Source organism: Arachis hypogaea, chromosome 11 (assembly GCF_003086295.3).
Source record: "Arachis hypogaea cultivar Tifrunner chromosome 11, arahy.Tifrunner.gnm2.J5K5, whole genome shotgun sequence".
In the NCBI taxonomy this organism is placed as follows: Eukaryota; Viridiplantae; Streptophyta; class Magnoliopsida; order Fabales; family Fabaceae; genus Arachis; species Arachis hypogaea.
Window position 1 is genome coordinate 6122927 of NC_092046.1, and position 17500 is coordinate 6140426.

Consider the following 17500-nt stretch of genomic DNA (forward strand, 5'->3'; position numbering starts at 1 on the left):
GCCGCCACGGTAGTATTGGAGTGTGTTCAAGGCCATGATAATTTGATATCAGAGCCAGGTTCGAGAGGGAGCACAAGTAGTTTGTGGGTATGGCTTCTAGTGTAACCATGGAGCATGCTGAGTCTCAAAGGGGAAAGGATACTATTCCTTCTCAATGGGGAAGCAAGAAGGTGCGCTCTTCAAGTGAGCCTAGAGGTAAAGACTCTAACTTCTTAGAAGAGAGAGTTTCTATGTTGGAGAATGTTATATCCTCTATGGATGAACGCTTCCAAAGGATAGAACATGACAAGGAGAGCCTCGAGACTCACGTGTTAAGAGAACTAGATACTTTCAAAGAAAACATGCTCCAAATCGAAGAGAAGCTTGAGAATTCCTTGAAGTTATTTGAGGAAGTTCAAGTTTGGTTCGAGGAGGCAAAATATCAACCAACCATTATAAGAGAGACGATAAAGATTGATCTGCCCAAGTCAAAGGAGTTCAAGGGCGTGAGGGACGCTCGAGAGATGGAGAGGTACTTTGAAGGCCAGTGGGTGGTCGAAGAAGCAATAAAGGTACGCACTGCAGTTCTCTACCTTTTTGATAATGCTACTTTGTGGTGGAGAAGAAAGTGCGTAGATATGGAAAAGAGTACTTGCAACATAGCCACATGGGAAGATTTCAAAAGAGATTTGAAAATACAATTCTTCCCTGAGAATGTGGTCTATGAAGCAAGAAAGAAATTGAGGGAGTTGAAGCACAAGAGTACAATTAGCGACTATGTAAAGGAGTTCACTACTCTCACGCTTCAAATCCCCAACTTAGCATCAGAGGATGCATTGTTCTTCTTCATTGATGGACTCCAACCTTGGGCAAAGCAAGAACTACAAAGAAAGAATGTTAAGGATGTCGATGAGGCTATCATGGTGGCCGAATCACTCATTGAGTATCATAGGGGAGACTCTAAACCCAAATCTTCCTCCAAACCTAGTTCTACTAAAGGTGGGGGAGACCAGGGGAAGAGTTTCTCAACCAAGAAAGAAGGGAAATACTCTTCAAAGAAAGAGTACGAGAAAAAAAAGAAGGCTTTTGTACCCAAAGGAGGATGCTTCGTGTGTAAGGGACCACACCAAATGAATGACTACTGTCCCAAGATAGGGATTCTGGCATCTATCGCCAAGGAACGAGAGGCCCAAACTCAAGTAAATGAGTGTGTTGGATATATCCAACTCATGAATGCTGTGAAGGATAAAGAGGCAAGCACCTTAGAAAAGAAAGGCTTGATGTATGTCAAAGCCTTTATCAATGAAAAATCCGTCATGGCTATGATCGACACTGGTGCTACACACAACTTCATCATGCCTAATGAAGCAAGGAGGCTTGGGTTGAAGATCACCGAAAAGAATGGCTAGTTCAAACCCATAAATACCAAGGGTGAACCTCTTAAGGGAGTAGCAAAAGGGATTGAGATGACTCTTGGTTCTTGGAAGGGTCTTGTGGATTTTTCAATAGCACCCATGGACGATTTCAAAATAGTCATCGGAAGGTGGACCACCTAGGAGGAAGGTGGACCACAAGATTGAATTGGAGTCAAAAGAAAAATCGCCTGCCTCAGCACCTTATAGGATAGCACCACCAGAACTTGAGAAGTTGAAGAAGCAACTCAAGGATTTGCTAGATGCTGGGTTCATCCGTCCATCAAAGGCACCTTATGGCGCACCAGTCTTATTTCAAAAGAATCATGATGGTTCGTTGAGACTATGCATCGACTATTGACACAAAAATTGTTGTCGGTAAGGAATTTCACAAAATATGTACGTTGCAAGTATAGCCCCAAACCAACAAACAATTCTCACATCAAACTAAATTTTTTTGGTTTGTCACAAGTACAACCCCAATAAGAATTAACCGAAGTATTTGGACTCCAGGTCGTCTCACAAGGAATTGCAATGAAGTGCCTTATTATTGGTTATGGAGTATGTTTTGGGGTTTTTGAGATGATGGACAAGAAATATAAATGGCAAAGGAAATAAACTAACAAAAAAATCTTGGCAAGGTTAGGTGGTCAAGGATCTCTATCCTAATCACTAACCACAACATGAGAATTGGCAAGGATCAACCCCACTAAGTTAACCCCTAACTAATAGTAGAGGAAAGTCAAGTGAGCTATGTCAATCCAAGCCCATAAGTCCTAGTTCTACACCTAATCAATTGGTGAGATCTAGCATTAATGGCTCCCAATCATCAATCACTTGGACATTAGTAACTCAAGAGTTCCTAAGTTACCTTCTCAAGCCAAGAACACAAAATTCTACTCTAAGATCCAACCAAGCATTTTATCAAACACTTGGAAGGCATCTTGGAACATCCACCAATGCTTGGTTCTCCATTGTATCTCATCATTCAAAGTTAATAACTCCAAGCTTTGATGGAGTTCTACACAAACCATAGGCTCCCAAAGTTGATCTTCTTCTTGTAATCCGGGGTCCCACACTTTGTTTTCACACCCGTCTTGAAGTTGACTCTCATTATTAGCCCATTCGGGTGGTGAACAAGGTGAATTCTCTATAAAGTGACCAACAATCCTTCTAGACCCATCTAGGTGAGCAATACTCCAACCTTTATATCTCATGTTTGATGCATTAACCATAATGAGCCTTGATTTGCAACGCCAACCACGAAACATCTTTCTTTTACGCTTCAACCCACAAAGCATCCTAAGTTGGCCATCCGTTTCAAGAAAACCATATTCAAGTGGGATAATAAGACTAATAGAAATGAGTTTCACCCACTCAAATGAAGGTGTACATGGCAACCTAGGCAAAGGTGATTCCAAGGGTCTTGACAAGGCGTATTCAATTCCCATCCTCCTTTTTCTAAGGACTTCTACCTCTTCACAAGATCTCTTAATTTCAATCCTTTGTTCAACAATTTTATCTAAACCTTTTTCCCTTACTCAAATCACAAATGGGAGGACAAGAGAGATTTACCTCCACATTGCTTTCCATCTCTTTGGGAGAAGGTTCTTCATGCTCAAAGGATTTGTCACCACTAAGACTTGATGCTTGATCTTCATCACCAAGGGGACTCAATTCTTGCTCTATCCCATCCAATTCTTCATAAGAGATATGCCTTGGAGGTTGTGCACATTCCTCCTTAGCATCAATTTCAATCATCTTGGAGGTGTTTTCTTCAATCCTAGACTCCCAAGGTGGTTCCGCATCTCCTAAGCCTTCAACCACTTCTTCCTCTTCTTCAATAATCTCTACCTCTTTCTCTTGCATTTCTTGCTTTAACTCCTCTTCTTCACCTTGGAGCTTCAAGTTCACTCCCTCACTAAGCTCCTTCGTTGCTTCTCCACATTCCACAATGGAAGTGCCTTGATCGCATAGGCTTAGGCAGAATGAGACTATGTTGCCAATGGCTTCTACCATGATAGCCGTTTTTGCTCTTAACTCCTCAAATTTCTTTTCATCCTCCTTGTGTTTCCTTAAGATGTGAAATTGAAGATCCCTTAATTCTAGCATAAAGGCTTCATCGGGGGGTGATGGTGGAAGAGAGGATTCATTGTTTGAGGGAAAGGTATTATAGTCGGAAGGTGGTTCTTTTAGGTAGAGTTGTGGTTGAAAGTTTTCATGTATTGGAGGTGGTTCATCTTGGTAATAATATGGAGGAGGTGGCTCTTGAAAATGTTGATGTTGGAGTAGTGGTGGCTCTATGTGTGGTTCATATGGCTCATATGATTGTTGGTAGGATGGATATGGATTAGGGTCATATGGAAATGGTTGGTAAGAAAGGGCTTGTGAGTATGGTTGAGGGTTATGTTGGGGATATGGTTCATAGGCATATGGTGGTGGTTCTTGAAAGTCACAAGGGGATTCACCATAGCCATTGGATTGATATGCATCATAGAATGGCTCTTCTTCATAGTGCATTGGTGGAGGTTGTTGCCATGAGGATTGATCATATGCATATGGCTCCTCCCACCTTTGATTATCCCATTCTTGATACACATCTTCATTGTAGCCCTCATTTCCTACAACATAGTTAGAACCAAACTCATAGCCAAAGTGAGAATTCATGATAGCAAGAGAAAATGAAAACAAAATCAAATAAAAAGTAAGAAAATTAAATCCTAAAACTAGCAAAAACTAACAAAGAAGCAAAAGGTAAACCTATTTACAATATTCACATATATACAATAACCAATAACGTAACACCATTACGATTCCCCGGCAACGACGCCATTAATTTGACACAAAAATTGTTGTCGGTAAGGAATTTCACAAAATATGTACGTTGCAAGTATAGCCCCAAACCAACAAACAATTCTCACATCAAACTAAATTTTTTTGGTTTGTCACAAGTACAACCCCAATAAGAATTAACCGAAGTATTTGGACTCCGGGTCGTCTCACAAGGAATTGCAATGAAGTGCCTTATTATTGGTTATGGAGTATGTTTTGGGGTTTTTGAGATGATGGACAAGAAATATAAATGGCAAAGGAAATAAACTAACAAAAAGATCTTGGTAAGGTTAGGTGGTCAAGGATCTCTATCCTAATCACTAACCACAACATGAGAATTGGCAAGGATCAACCCCACTAAGTTAACCCCTAACTAATAGTAGAGGAAAGTCAAGTGAGCTATGTCAATCTAAGTCCATAAGTCCTAGTTCTACACCTAATCAATTGGTGAGATCTAGCGTTAATGGCTCCCAATCATCAATCACTTGGACATTAGTAACTCAATAGTTCCTAAGTTACATTCTCAAGCCAAGAACACAAAATTCTACTCTAAGATCCAACCAAATATTTTATCAAACACTTGGAAGGCATAAAAGGAAAGCATAGTAAAATTGCAAGGAATATAAATCTACACTACTCAATTGCAAGCAAAATAAATCAATGACTCAAATTAGCAATAGAAGATCATCAACATTAAATTGTATTAAGAGGGATCCCAATCCAACAAGAGTTCATTAACATAAAAGAGAGCATAAAAGTAAAATTATCATCACAAACTAGGAGAATGAAAGTGTAGAAGCAAGAATTCATAGAAGAAATAAGATGAAAACATGAAATTAAATCTAGATCTAAGATGGAAATTAACCTAACCTAATTCTAGAGAGAAGAGTGAGCTTCTCTCTCTAGAAACTAACCTAATGATTCTATACTACCAAACAATTGCTCCCCCTTTTGCCTAAGCTTGAATTCTGCATGAAATAGCATTAGAAATGAGTTGGTTTGGGCCCAAAGTGCTTCAGAAATCGCTGGGGGCGATTTCACCTTAGTGGGCCACGGAAGAATCGGCGCGCACGCGTACATGGCGCGTGCGCGCCCCTGAGTGCAAAGTAACATATGGCAAATTTTATATCATTTCGAAGTCCCGGATGTTAGCTTTCCAATGCAACTAGAACCGCCTCGTTTGAACCTTTGTAGCTCAAGTTATGGTTGATTGAGTGCGAATAGGTCAGGCTTGACAGCTTTACAGTTCCTTCATTTCTTCATGAGTTCTCCCACTTTGCATGTTTTTTCTTCATTCCTTCCATCCAATACTTGCCTTATGAACCTGAAATCACTCAACAAACACATCAAGGTATCGAATGGAATTAAAGTGAATTAAAATCACCAATTTTAGGGCCTAAAAAGCATGTTTTTACACTTAAGCACAAATCAAGGGAGAATTACAAAACCATGCTATTTTATTGAATAAATGTGGGAAAAGGTGATAAAATCCCCCAAATTAAGCACAAGATAAACTACAAAATCGGGGTTTATTAACTATCGAGCATTTAACAAGGTAACCATCAAGAACAAATACCCTATACCTTTGATAGCTGATTTGTTTGATCAACTTGCTAGAGCTAAGTGGTTCTCAAAGCTGGATTTGAGGTCAGGATATCACCAAGTGAGGATTGCTGATAGTGATGAGCCTAAGATCACATGTGTCACGAGGTATGGATTGTATGAGTGGTTGGTGATGCCTTTTGGCTTGACCAATGCTTCTGCGACCTTTTGTACCTTGATGAACGAGATCTTTCAACCTTACCTTGATCGATTTGTAGTGGTCTACTTGGATGACATTGTTGTCTATAGCAATACCTTGGAGGAACATGTAGAACACTTACGAACCGTGTTCAAGATCTTACGAGAGAATAACCTATATGTAAAGAAGGAAAAGTGTTCATTTGCAAGAGACAAAGTCCACTTCTTGGGACACATCATTAAAGGTGGAACTCTTTGCATGAATCAAGGAAAGGTGAAGGCTATCAAAGAATGGGAGCTGCCAAACAAGGTATTTTAATTGTGGTCATTCCTTGGGTTGGCTAATTACTATTGGAGGTTTATCAAGGGATACTCCGCCAAGGCTGCACCATTAACTGATCTTCTCAAGAAGAATCACTCTTGGGAATGGTCAAAGGAGTGTCAAAAGGCCTTTGATGAGTTGAAGGCTGCTATCACAGAAGGACCAGTACTAGCATTACCTGGCTACTCAAAGGTGTTTGAATTCCACACTGATGCTTCTGACTACGCAATTGGAGGGGTTCTGATGCAAGAAGGACATCCGATTGCCTTTGAGAGTCGCAAGTTAAATGGTACAGAGAGGCGATACACCGTCCAAGAGAAGGAGATGACCGCGATAGTACATTGTCTGAGAACTTGGCGTCACTACTTGTTTGATTCACACTTCATCGTCAAGACAGACAATGTAGCTACAAGCTACTTCCAAACTCAGAAGAAGTTAAGCCCCAAATAAGCTAGGTGGCAAGATTTCTTAGCTGAGTTTGATTTCGAATTTGAATACAAGTCAGGCAAGACTAATGTGGTAGCAGATGCATTGAGTCGCAAGGCTGAGTTGGTGGCCATTTCTATGGTCGAAAGAGATATTGTGCATACAATCAAAGAAGGGTTACATCGTGATCCATTAGCCAAGAATTTGATGGAGATGGATAGAGAAGGTAAGACCAAAAGATTTTGGCTAGAAGACGACCTTCTCTACACCAAAGGAAGAAGACTATACGTCCCTAAATGGGAAAATCTAAGAAGAAAATTAGTGAGAGAATGCCGTGACACCAAGTGGGCTGGTCACCAAGGTCAGTGAAAGACCTTGGCACTTATTGAATCTTCTTATTATTGGCCTCAAATGATAGATGAAGTGGAGAGCTATGTGAAGACTTGTCTTGTGTGCCAACAAGATAAGATTGAAAACAAGACACCAAGTGAGTTGTTGGAACCTTTGCCTCCATCAGAGTGCCCGTGGAAAAGTGTCTCTCTAGATTTTATCTCTTCCTTACCGAAGTCCGAGGGGTTTGGATCTATTCTCGTGGTAGTGGATCAATTTTCGAAGTATGCTACTTTTATACTTGCTCCTATTGACTGCACTGCAGAGGAAGCAGCATGACTATTCTTCAAGAATGTGGTGTAGTACTGGGGATTGCCTAAGAGTATCATTAGTGATCGAGATCCACGCTTCATAGGACGACTATGGACAAAGTTGTTCAAACTCCTTGGGTCGGAGCTTCATTTCTCAACAAGCTTCCATCCTCAAACCGATGGGCAAACTGAGAGAGTGAATTCCTTACTTGAGTGTTACTTGAGGCATTTCATACGCGCTAATCAAAAGGATTGGACAAAACTCCTAGACATTGCTCAGTTCTTATACAATCTGCAAATGAGTGAGTCTACAGGGAAGAATCTGTTCGAGATTGTGACTGGACAACAGTCACTTACACCCCACTCTCTTTCTTGCTCTTACTCGGGGAAGAGCTCTGGAGCTTATCATATGATTAAGTCATGGAAAGAACAAGCAGATGTCACTCGTTCTTTACTTGACAAAGCTGCAAAGAGGATGAAGAAATGGGCAGATAAGAAGAGGAGGCATGCAAGCTATCAAGTGGGAGACAAGGTAATGATTAAACTTCTTCTACAACAATTCAAAGCCTTTCGCAAGGTTCATAAGGGCTTAATCCGCAAATACGAAGGGCCATTTGAGATCATTGGACGTGTTGGGGAGGTTGCTTACAAAGTACAACTCCCTCCCTCTATGAAGATCTACCCGGTCTTCCATGTGAGTATGCTTAAACCATATCATGAAGACCAAGATGAACCGAGTAGAGGTGACTCGAGTCGTACTCCGCCTGTGGTGATTAGATCCTTTGATAAAGAAATCGAAGAGATCTTAGCTAATCGCGTCGTGTGACGAAGAGGAGTGCCACCAAGTATCCAATACTTGATCAAGTGGAAAGGACTCCCGATAACCGAAGCTAGTTGGGAAGCTCGTGAAGATCTGTGGCAATTCCAAGAGCACCTAGAACGCTATCATGAACAGAACACGACGAAGACGTCTGTGCATTAGGTGGGGGAGAATGTCACGGTAAATTTTAGAAAGTTAGATTTAACGACGTTTGTATAGTTTTCTAAAGTGTTTGAGAATGTTCTAGATGGTTTCAGAACGTTCTAGAATGTCATAGAAGATCTCGAAATGCTCTAGAAAGTTCTAGAAGATTCTGGAAGGTCATGGAATATTCTAAAAGAGTGTGGATGTAAATAGAAGTATGAATACTAGTATGGAATAATCTAGAAGTGTTTAGAAAATTGTGGTATGATAGATATTTATAATGAAGATTCTAGATGATTAATCTAGACCGTTGATTAGATTTAATCCTAACCATCCATTGAGGAGGTGGATGGCTATAAATAGGGAGTGAGAGTTAGTGTATGAGTCATTTGTAACCAACACTTGAGTAATAAAGTATTCTTTCCAACAAAATTTCCTTCCTCTTGTGTTCTCTTGTGTTCTTAACTTTCTTGCTAAGTATTGAGGGTTAGGTTGACTTGGTCTTAACTCGAGAGGTTGAGTAAGTTTAAGTGCTACCACGATAGCGTTAGAATGTGTCTAAAACCGTGACACATGACAACAATACCGACGACAATAACACTAAAAAGAAAGAAAAAGAAGAAGAGAAAAAAAAAAGTCAACAGTAGATTAGTAATAAAAAAAAAAACTGTGACGGTAAAAATAACAATAAAGAAATGTTTATTGTACAAAAAAAGAAAAGAAGTGCAAAAATTGATTAAAAACTTGGTTAAAGATAAATACTTATACTCCTGGCATTTTTGAATTCTCAATTCCCACATTTTCATGGCAATTATCAATTGTAAGTTACTATTTTTTGTTGTTTAATTAGCTATTTCTAATTCGGAGAACTCTCTGATAGTCTGATGAGATTATGAGAGAACTCTGGTCTCCATAGAGCTGACAGCTTCCTACGTGTCACCACAGATTCTCTGAACTAACCAATCATTCCATCCACACACTCACCAGTCACCAGTGTCACTCGCCACCCACCCACAGCTCCGCCACGGCGCCACCACGTCTCTCTCTCATTTAACTATTCACTAACGTCAACTAACCGCAATTGGTTTAGCTGTTTCTTACATTATTTTATTGCTACCATCCCCAATCATCAATTACCAAACCAAGTAGTAGCGACTAGCAATTCGCAATTTCTCTCTCTCCTTAAATTACGAGGCTCTCTATCTTACTCGTCTTCCTTATCCTGCGCACCCTCCTCGTGCCTTCTCTGACACCTTCTTCCCTCAAATACTCACACACATGACACATGCTCACAACTCACACTATCAATGAACTGAACTCCTACATTCTTCTCCACTCGCTCACTCACTGAGTCAGTATTCCGAGTCACACGCACCAACATTCTTTCTCAACTCTCCAATGACGAGAAAGGTCTCCAACTTCTCCGATCTGATCCAGCGAGTCACTGCGAACTGCCTCCTTCACCCCCTCGCCGCCGGGAGGTACGACGCCGCCGGCGGGGACAAGGAAGACAACTCGTCACCGAGCGAGACCGAGGAAAACAGGTACGAAGAAGAAGGAGAAGAGGAAAGCAGCGACGAAGACGAGGAAGTGTTCGAGGATGAGGAGAATGACGAGGAGTTCTTTGAAGAAGAGAAAATGGTAGGAGCGAGGGTTCTGAAGGTGAAGCAAATGGAATCGATAATGGAAGAGGTTTTCGAAACGGTGTCGTCAATGAAGAGAGCTTACGTTAGCCTCCAGGAGGCACATTCCCCGTGGGACCCGGAGAGGATGAGGGTTGCTGATGTGGCAGTGGTGGCGGAGCTCAGGAAGCTCACAGTGTTGAGGGAGCGGTTCCGCCGGAGCTCCGACGGCGGCGGAAAACAGAGGAGGAAGAGGAGAGGAAACAGAGGCGGTGGTGGTGTGTCGGTGAGGGAGGTGGTGGCGCCGTACGAGGCGGTCGTGGAGGAGCTGAAGAAGGAGGTGAAAGCGAAGGAGGTGGAAGTTAAGAACCTCAGAGAGAAGCTTGAGAGTGCTGTTGCTATCTCTAGTAATGGCAGTGGTGAAAAGAAGCCTGGGAGATCTCAATCTAAGAGAAAATTAGGAATTCAAGGTAAACTAATAATCATGATTCATGAATATTCATTGATCTTGTGTTTGGATTGCTAGAATATTCGGAGAAAAGTTTTGAATCTTATATTGGCTTGAGTTTCAATTTAATTCAATATGTTTAATGTATTAAGTTGATAAATGAATTTCATAGTTTAAGCTAAGGTTTTAGAATATGGCAAATTGTTTTTGATTTACTGTTTGTGCTCATTTTTATCTCCTGCATGAAGTCAACAAACATTTGCACCATTGATTGTGGATCATCGATCATGGTATGGGGTCACGATGGAATCTACTCGATGTATGAGACAAAATGAGGACAAATAATTTCTCGTTGCTTTTGCATTGCACCGGTCCATGGTTTCTAAACTATAAGTTTAAGATTTATCTATATTAAAAATTAATATATTTAGTTTAGCTACATTATGCATGATTTTGAATCTCGAATTAGAGAAAGACATATTCCTGTTGGGTGAAATCATGATCGTAATGTGTAAAGTGTAAACAAAACATGCAGGGAAATAAGTGTCTTTTGTTCAAATTTATTCTTGCACGTGCATTTTGGTTTGGCTTTAGCTTTTGGGGCAAACGTGAATAGATAACGGATCTTGTTATTGTGAAGGCTGTGCAACCATGAGTGTGTTTGCCATTGGAGATGAAGGAAGTGAGTAATAAAAGGGACTTGACACTTCCAGCAATTTCCTTCCCTCATTTTCCCTCCAAAATCAAATGTCGCAAACACACCCATGTGTCTCACATCCACATTATCAGACTACCAATGCACCTAAATCATGATGGTCTCTTGTTCTACCTCCAGTTGAATTTGCCGCTTGATAAATCAAAACTGAAATACAAGTCTTTTTGGTGCAATTCTACATTGCAGCAATTGCAGCAGCTCCTACACCGGAACTCTTTGAAGCAACAATGGCTCAAGTAAGAGATGCATCGAAGTCCTTCACGTCCATGCTGCTTTCTCTCATGCACAATGCACATTGGGACATCACAGCTGCAGTTCGCTCCATTGAAGCAGCCACTGCCTCCACTAACAACTACCATACCTCAACCACCTCCATCGTCTCGGCTCACCATGCCAAGTATGCCCTTGAATCCTACATCTCCAGGAAAATCTTCCAAGGATTCGACCATGAGACCTTCTACATGGACGGCAGCCTCTCTTCCCTGCTCAACCCTGACCAGTTTCGCCGTGATTGCTTCACTCAATATCGGGACATGAAGTCAATGGATCCTGCTGAGCTCCTTGGCATCTTACCGACATGTCACTTCGGAAAGTTCTGCTGCAAGAAGTATCTTGCCATTGTCCATCCCAAGATGGAGGAGTCCTTGTTTGGTAACTTGGAGCAGCACAATCAAGTCCAAGCAGGAAACCATCCTAGGAGTGAGTTCTATAATGTGTTTTTAGGAGTTGCAAAGGCTGTGTGGTTGCTTCACTTGCTAGCATTCTCACTCAACCCTGCACCTAGTCAATTCGAGGCAAGTCGTGGAGCAGAGTTCCATCAGAAGTACATGGACAGTGTAGTGAGGTTTTCAGGTGGGAAGGTGCCTGCTGGCCAAATCGTAGGGTTCCCTGTTAACCCTGGATTCAAGCTTGGTAATGGGTCTGTTATAAAGGCTAGAGTTTATTTGATATCCAGAACGTAATTCTTTTTGGAAATGTATTTGAAGTGGGGTTGATGAGAGTGATTCAAATATTTTGCCTAGCAAGATTACCAAGCTATTGATATAACATGAAACTCCATTTTAGGTTATTGATTTCAAGGTAACTTCGGCTTCCGTATGCACCTTCATAATAGCTTATTTTGAATCTGAGCTTGAAAGTGGTATAGATCCAAGTACAAAAAAGTTAGAACCACTATTAACAAGTTTGATTTTTCGTTTGAAACCTTTTAGCAATGGTTTTTCATTTGTAACTTTAATCATTAATATATGAACACTACAAAGATTCCAGACTTTAGAAAAGTCCCCAATAACCATCTTTATCAGCAATGGCCTAAGTAGAAATTTCGGTACAACAATGAATGTCATTGTTGTCGGCAAGTGTCCCTATAAAAATATTAAAATAGCAAAATAAGTTAAAGTGTTAATACAACCTTTAACCCACTCGTCCATCCAATCTTAGCTTGGCCTCAAAAAAATTGTCCTGTTATTGAATAGAAAAGTCTTGTCCAAAAAAAACATGAATAGAAAAGTAAGTATCGTTCACTATATCAAATTCATATATGGGTACAGTACAGTGTAGATCCCCAAAGAGGGCCAATTCATTGGTTAAGATTTAAGAATAATCGATCCATTGCATCTACAAGGCACAAGTAGGAAACAAAAATAGAGAAATGTAGAATTTCACGGTTTCTTCACTGACAAAGAATATCTGATGCATGAATCAATCCACGTCGCAGATGATTTGTTAAAGCCATCTTTCAGTTGGAACAAATTTGTTGACAATTTGGCAGCAGTCATCCAAGAAAGAACACAAACTGCTTCATGAATCTCATATGATCAACAGTAACTACACTTATCCGCTGAAAAATCTCTTGGCCTGTCAGGTGTATCATCAAATTAAAAGTACATTCCATATTGATATGCAAAGTCATCATATGTTGAATACTATTTCATGATATGTGATGCGGACACACAAAGTGACAAAACACTTAGTGATACCAAAAGCACTATTTTATAATTTCAGGCCATGTATGTAACACTAGAAGCTGAAGCAGAAGTAACAAATTTGCAGAAAAATATTTGTATTACACTTAAACTTTTCAAGATGAACATTTTGTATCCTGTTAAGCTGGACATTTACATTACTAAGTGGGCCGATTTTATATATTAACAATTCAAGATATACTCTCAGCATTGCCATATTAATATGTATATCTTACTTGTTCAAGGGTAAGAAACATAATCACATTCCAGGCTCCTACTCGACCAAAATTAGGAAGGAAACCATTGTAGAAGGCCAAAAATCCCTGCAATAAATTTTTGACGTGAGTTCAAGTTGAGAGAAAATGATAAACTCTGTGCAAGCCTCATGCAACATTTTGATTAAAGCATGCCTCTGAAATGTTTTTACTTTGTCTGAGTTCAGAGCAACAAAGTTCGCAGCAAGCACATGAAGAATTATTTTTCATTGATCAACAATTTGTTACTACCTAATAGCGGCTTTAATTTGCATTAGAAAGTTTGTATCCTGCCCCCATGTCATCTCATATGATTGAATCTTTAACAGGCACAATCATAAAATATTCAGATTTCAGAACAGACAAAATGAGAAGGAAAAAAAACCCATACAAACTAAAAGGAGCTGATTATGACAAAGTGGCAATAAAATTTTCAACTTCCATACCCAGGGTATCAATATCTTAAAGTAACATTCGAACAATGATAAAATCAACAATGGAAGAATTTTACGAACCTCGTTAAATGAAGTCTTGAGAAAGCAGTCAAACGTACTTTTGTAGGTTGAATCGCCCATCATTCTAGATTTCACCTAGGAAAATGTGCAACATCTATAAATCATCAGTTGCTTTAAAAAAACACAAGAATGACAAGATAGCGTTGCTTGGCAAAACAAATAGCTTCCCCAAAATTGTTCAAATGAACATTTCCCTTTGCCATTTACTTGAAACAGTATGAAAATTTTGAACTACCAAAATCCTAATAACTTCACAGGGAACATAAGAATGGAATAGTTTTTCTTTGTTTTCAAAAAAAGAATTGTTTGGATGCATCTTTTTGCCTACATCCAGCACAAAAACATTAGCTTTTGGCTTCGTAAGATCCAGCACCAACATGTTATACCAATAGATCTAAATGGTACCACTTTAAACTTTTTGTTATAATCAGGTTTTTCATTGCTAAGTTCATCTTAAATGAAGCAGTCATTAAAAAGAAGGGAGAGGAAGAGAGGGGCAAGTCACATACCACATCAACTGGAGAACCAATAAAGACAGCAAAAAGACCTGCACCTAAGCCAGCTAAAAGGTGAGTAAATGCACTGTCTGTGAACCCTGGAATTTTCAAAATCGTCTGCATAAGTATAAAAGATCAGGGCAGCATTGCGATTAAATTTTATATATGGTGACAACTTTAAATTATAGAAGAATTCCAATTTAAAATACCCTATAATGTGATTACCATTTTCACTTGATCATAGCTAGCTAGTTCAGCAGCATTTATAATTGCATTCCGTGCTATGTTTGGCCCAAGCCCAGTCCACAAGGCCCCTAATCCTTCCTAATTTAACCAAAAAAAAAAAAGAAAATCGAATATACAGAATCAGACTCAAATAACAAATTTTCAACATAAAACATGGAACAAAGTGAAAAAGGCTCATCAAAAGAAAAACTGACTTGTCTCACTATAGTAGAATAAGCATCCATGGCACCAGAATAACGCTTAGGTACCCCTGGTGGCAACTGGCCTTCAGCTTGAAGTCTAACTTTGACCAGATCAGTTGGATTAGCAACCGTGATTGCCAGAGCACCTATCAAAAGTTCATAACAGTGACCATTAGTCCACAACATAAAATGCAATACAGCACAAACAAATAGTGTAGAGGTACGCATTCTACACACTTTTGATTGAACAAGCAACCAACCTTTTACTTAAAATTTAATTTAAAATTAAAATAGACCATTGGCGTTCAAGCCTTTTGTAAAGAAAACAATCTGATTGTTTTCCTTTTTCAATTCTGTTGAAAACAAATTTTTTAAGGGAAAAAAATTATTGCCTCTCACATTTCCATACTGTCTACTTTAATAATTGAGGAAATCTCCATGATGGTCAGTGACTAAAATTCGTCTCTCAAAATTTGGAAATTCCCAGATAATCCATCACCATTCAACAAAGGGGACATGTTATTTTAAGGATCTTTTAAGTGGTATTCTAAATTGTGAGGAATTTTCTGTGGATTTCCAAATCTTGATGAACTAATTTTTTACTCTCGATTATTTAGTTCTTAATTCAAGACCTTCATCATGCCTTCAATAAATAAATCGAGATTCATTAACAAATGCTATGCAATCTGAAGCAACAAAACTGTTCGGATATACTCACCAGTCAACAGAGCAGCAAGTATCATATGGTACAAAGGAACCTCTCCAACGAATGCACTACCAACAAGAAACGTTTTGACCTGTCCATTTTGTAGTTCATATGTACAACCCATGTTCCTCCAATGACATAGTCTTATTCAATGAAAGGAAGATATTTATACTCACAGGATCATATAACCCAATTCTTAAGCCTCCATACACACATTGGCGATGCATACCAGGAACAATGCCTTTCCACAAAGCTGATATACCCTCTTCTCGAGCAATGGTCTTCATTGTCCCCAGCAGGCCCTTGTACTTAGGTAAACCTACTTCTTCATCAATCCCAACCTTCTTTTGGAGTTGAAGCCTGACCTTAGCTGTGTCCAGAGGAAGAGTACAAAACTGCATGAAACCCAATTACAAAAGAATGATTAGAATTACACAAAAAGGGCATGGACCTAGGGCCTAGCTGCAATTTATATAGCATAATTAGCACAGCATTCATAAGCAAATAAGTTTGAAGTATGATTACCATATTCTAAAATGAATGGTCTAAGTGAACAGATATTCATATGATTTGCAACTTAATTTACTTGATGAATGTAACTAGTTTTAATACCTATTAATTAACTTGCTAGGTTTCCTATGCTCTTTCCTAAATACACATTTATTTTTATTCGTATTCACACATTTAAGTGATTAACTTTATACTGTTCTGTGAATTATAGATCTGGTTATATAACACCCATGGTAATGTAACAACTGCATAAAGGAAACAGTAAAAACAAAAACACAAACAAATGGAAACAAAGTACAAGTTTTGCACTTAAAATTAAAAGTGGGAATGTTCACCAAACAGATCCAAGTATTTACTTGAAGAAAAGCAAGATGCCATTCAGCAACTCCATTTAAGCAATTGAGAGAGAACCACGCTAAACAAGTAGCCAAAAGAAAGGAAAAAATCTAAGATACAATGCACTTTGCTAAGTTACCATTCAAGAGAAGAAAAACAAATTTAAGTTTTAAGCAGGAAATCTTCACTTTACATAACTTCCACACAGACACACGCAAATAACATGAACCCACTCAGTTCCACCACATATTAATCCTCGCTTATCTTCACTTTCTTAGCACTCCAATTTCCCAAATGCGCATGCTAAAACCAAGATTATCAAACTCGAGAGTTCAGCTACACTCATGGCGCCTATGTAGTAAACTTCAATCATAACACTCAACTCTATAAGATCGTACTCATAAACGCAATTTGAGAACCTAAGCTCGTAAGAATTCACGAATCAGCTCAAAAGTTTGATAATGTTAGCTAAATTAACTTAAACACCGTCCAAATCAAACTCTCAACAAAATGAAACCGAAACCAATTAACAGAAAAAAAAATGAAATAATAAAATTGAAGAACTAGAAGTAGAAGAAGGAGTGGTACCTCGGCGAAGCAAGCGGCGAAAGCGCTGCAGAAGAAGGCTTGGGCGAATGAAATCTGGGAAGCGGAATTGGGATCTGACATTGTTGTTGTTGTTGAAAAATGTGAAGTGAAAGAATGCGGTTTTTATTTTAATTAATGTTAACGAAAACAATAAAGATGGGAACTTTTGGGTGAGTGATTAAGAAGGGAGGTAGCATGAAAGCAACCTGTTTTCAATTCAATTCCCGGTCACTTCCTCTCTCATCAGTTTAATGAGCTTTAACCATTTCTCCTCGCACTTCAACCACACTCGCTCAGTCGCTCTCTTTACCATTCAGCTTTAAATTGTAATGTGTATTTTATTTATGTCATAAATTAAAGGTTTAATTACTCTGTTGGTCTCTATAGTTTCACCAAATTTTTAATTAGGTCCTTATACTTTTTTTCCTTTCAATTGGGTCCCTATACTACTTTTAATTTTGTAATCACGTCCTTTTCATGTTAAAAATGATAAAATTAACATAATATTTTTACCAAAATACATGCGATCAAAGATTTAATTAAGTTTTTAATTATAAATATCTTCAATTTGCGAAAAAATATTCAGTTAACTCTAATAATT

General features: G+C 39.0%; 2 protein-coding genes across 2 annotated transcripts; one reads left to right on the forward strand and one right to left on the reverse strand.

Annotated features, from left to right (window-relative positions):
* Positions 1-9451: 9451 nt before the first annotated feature.
* On the forward strand, positions 9452-12389 carry LOC112720050 (protein GRAVITROPIC IN THE LIGHT 1). The gene is made up of 2 exons (XM_025770855.3): positions 9452-10408; positions 11288-12389. The coding sequence occupies exons 1-2, from the start codon at positions 9715-9717 to the stop codon at positions 12061-12063; spliced, it is 1470 nt and encodes a 489-aa protein (XP_025626640.1). The 5' UTR covers positions 9452-9714; the 3' UTR covers positions 12064-12389.
* A 153-nt stretch (positions 12390-12542) lies between these two features.
* Positions 12543-17210, reverse strand: LOC112720051 (mitochondrial uncoupling protein 2). Its single transcript, XM_025770856.2, has 9 exons — positions 16900-17210; positions 15642-15860; positions 15478-15556; positions 14772-14905; positions 14557-14655; positions 14344-14448; positions 13835-13909; positions 13302-13388; positions 12543-12958 (listed from the first exon to the last, which is right to left on the reverse strand). The coding sequence occupies exons 1-9, from the start codon at positions 16978-16980 to the stop codon at positions 12935-12937; spliced, it is 903 nt and encodes a 300-aa protein (XP_025626641.1). The 5' UTR covers positions 16981-17210; the 3' UTR covers positions 12543-12934.
* Between the last annotated feature and the right edge of the window lie 290 nt (positions 17211-17500).

Coding starts and splice junctions, on each gene's coding strand:
- LOC112720050 (XM_025770855.3), top strand. CDS start 9,715: ATGACGAGAAAGGTCTCCAACTTCTCCGATCTGATCCAGCGAGTCACT. Junction 10,409..11,287: donor GAGAAAATTAGGAATTCAAG/GTAAACTAATAA, acceptor TCTACATTGCAG/CAATTGCAGCAGCTCCTACA.
- LOC112720051 (XM_025770856.2), bottom strand. CDS start 16,980: ATGTCAGATCCCAATTCCGCTTCCCAGATTTCATTCGCCCAAGCCTTC. Junction 14,449..14,556: donor GCTATGATCAAGTGAAAATG/GTAATCACATTA, acceptor ATACTTATGCAG/ACGATTTTGAAAATTCCAGG. Junction 13,910..14,343: donor TTGGTTCTCCAGTTGATGTG/GTATGTGACTTG, acceptor ACATTTTCCTAG/GTGAAATCTAGAATGATGGG.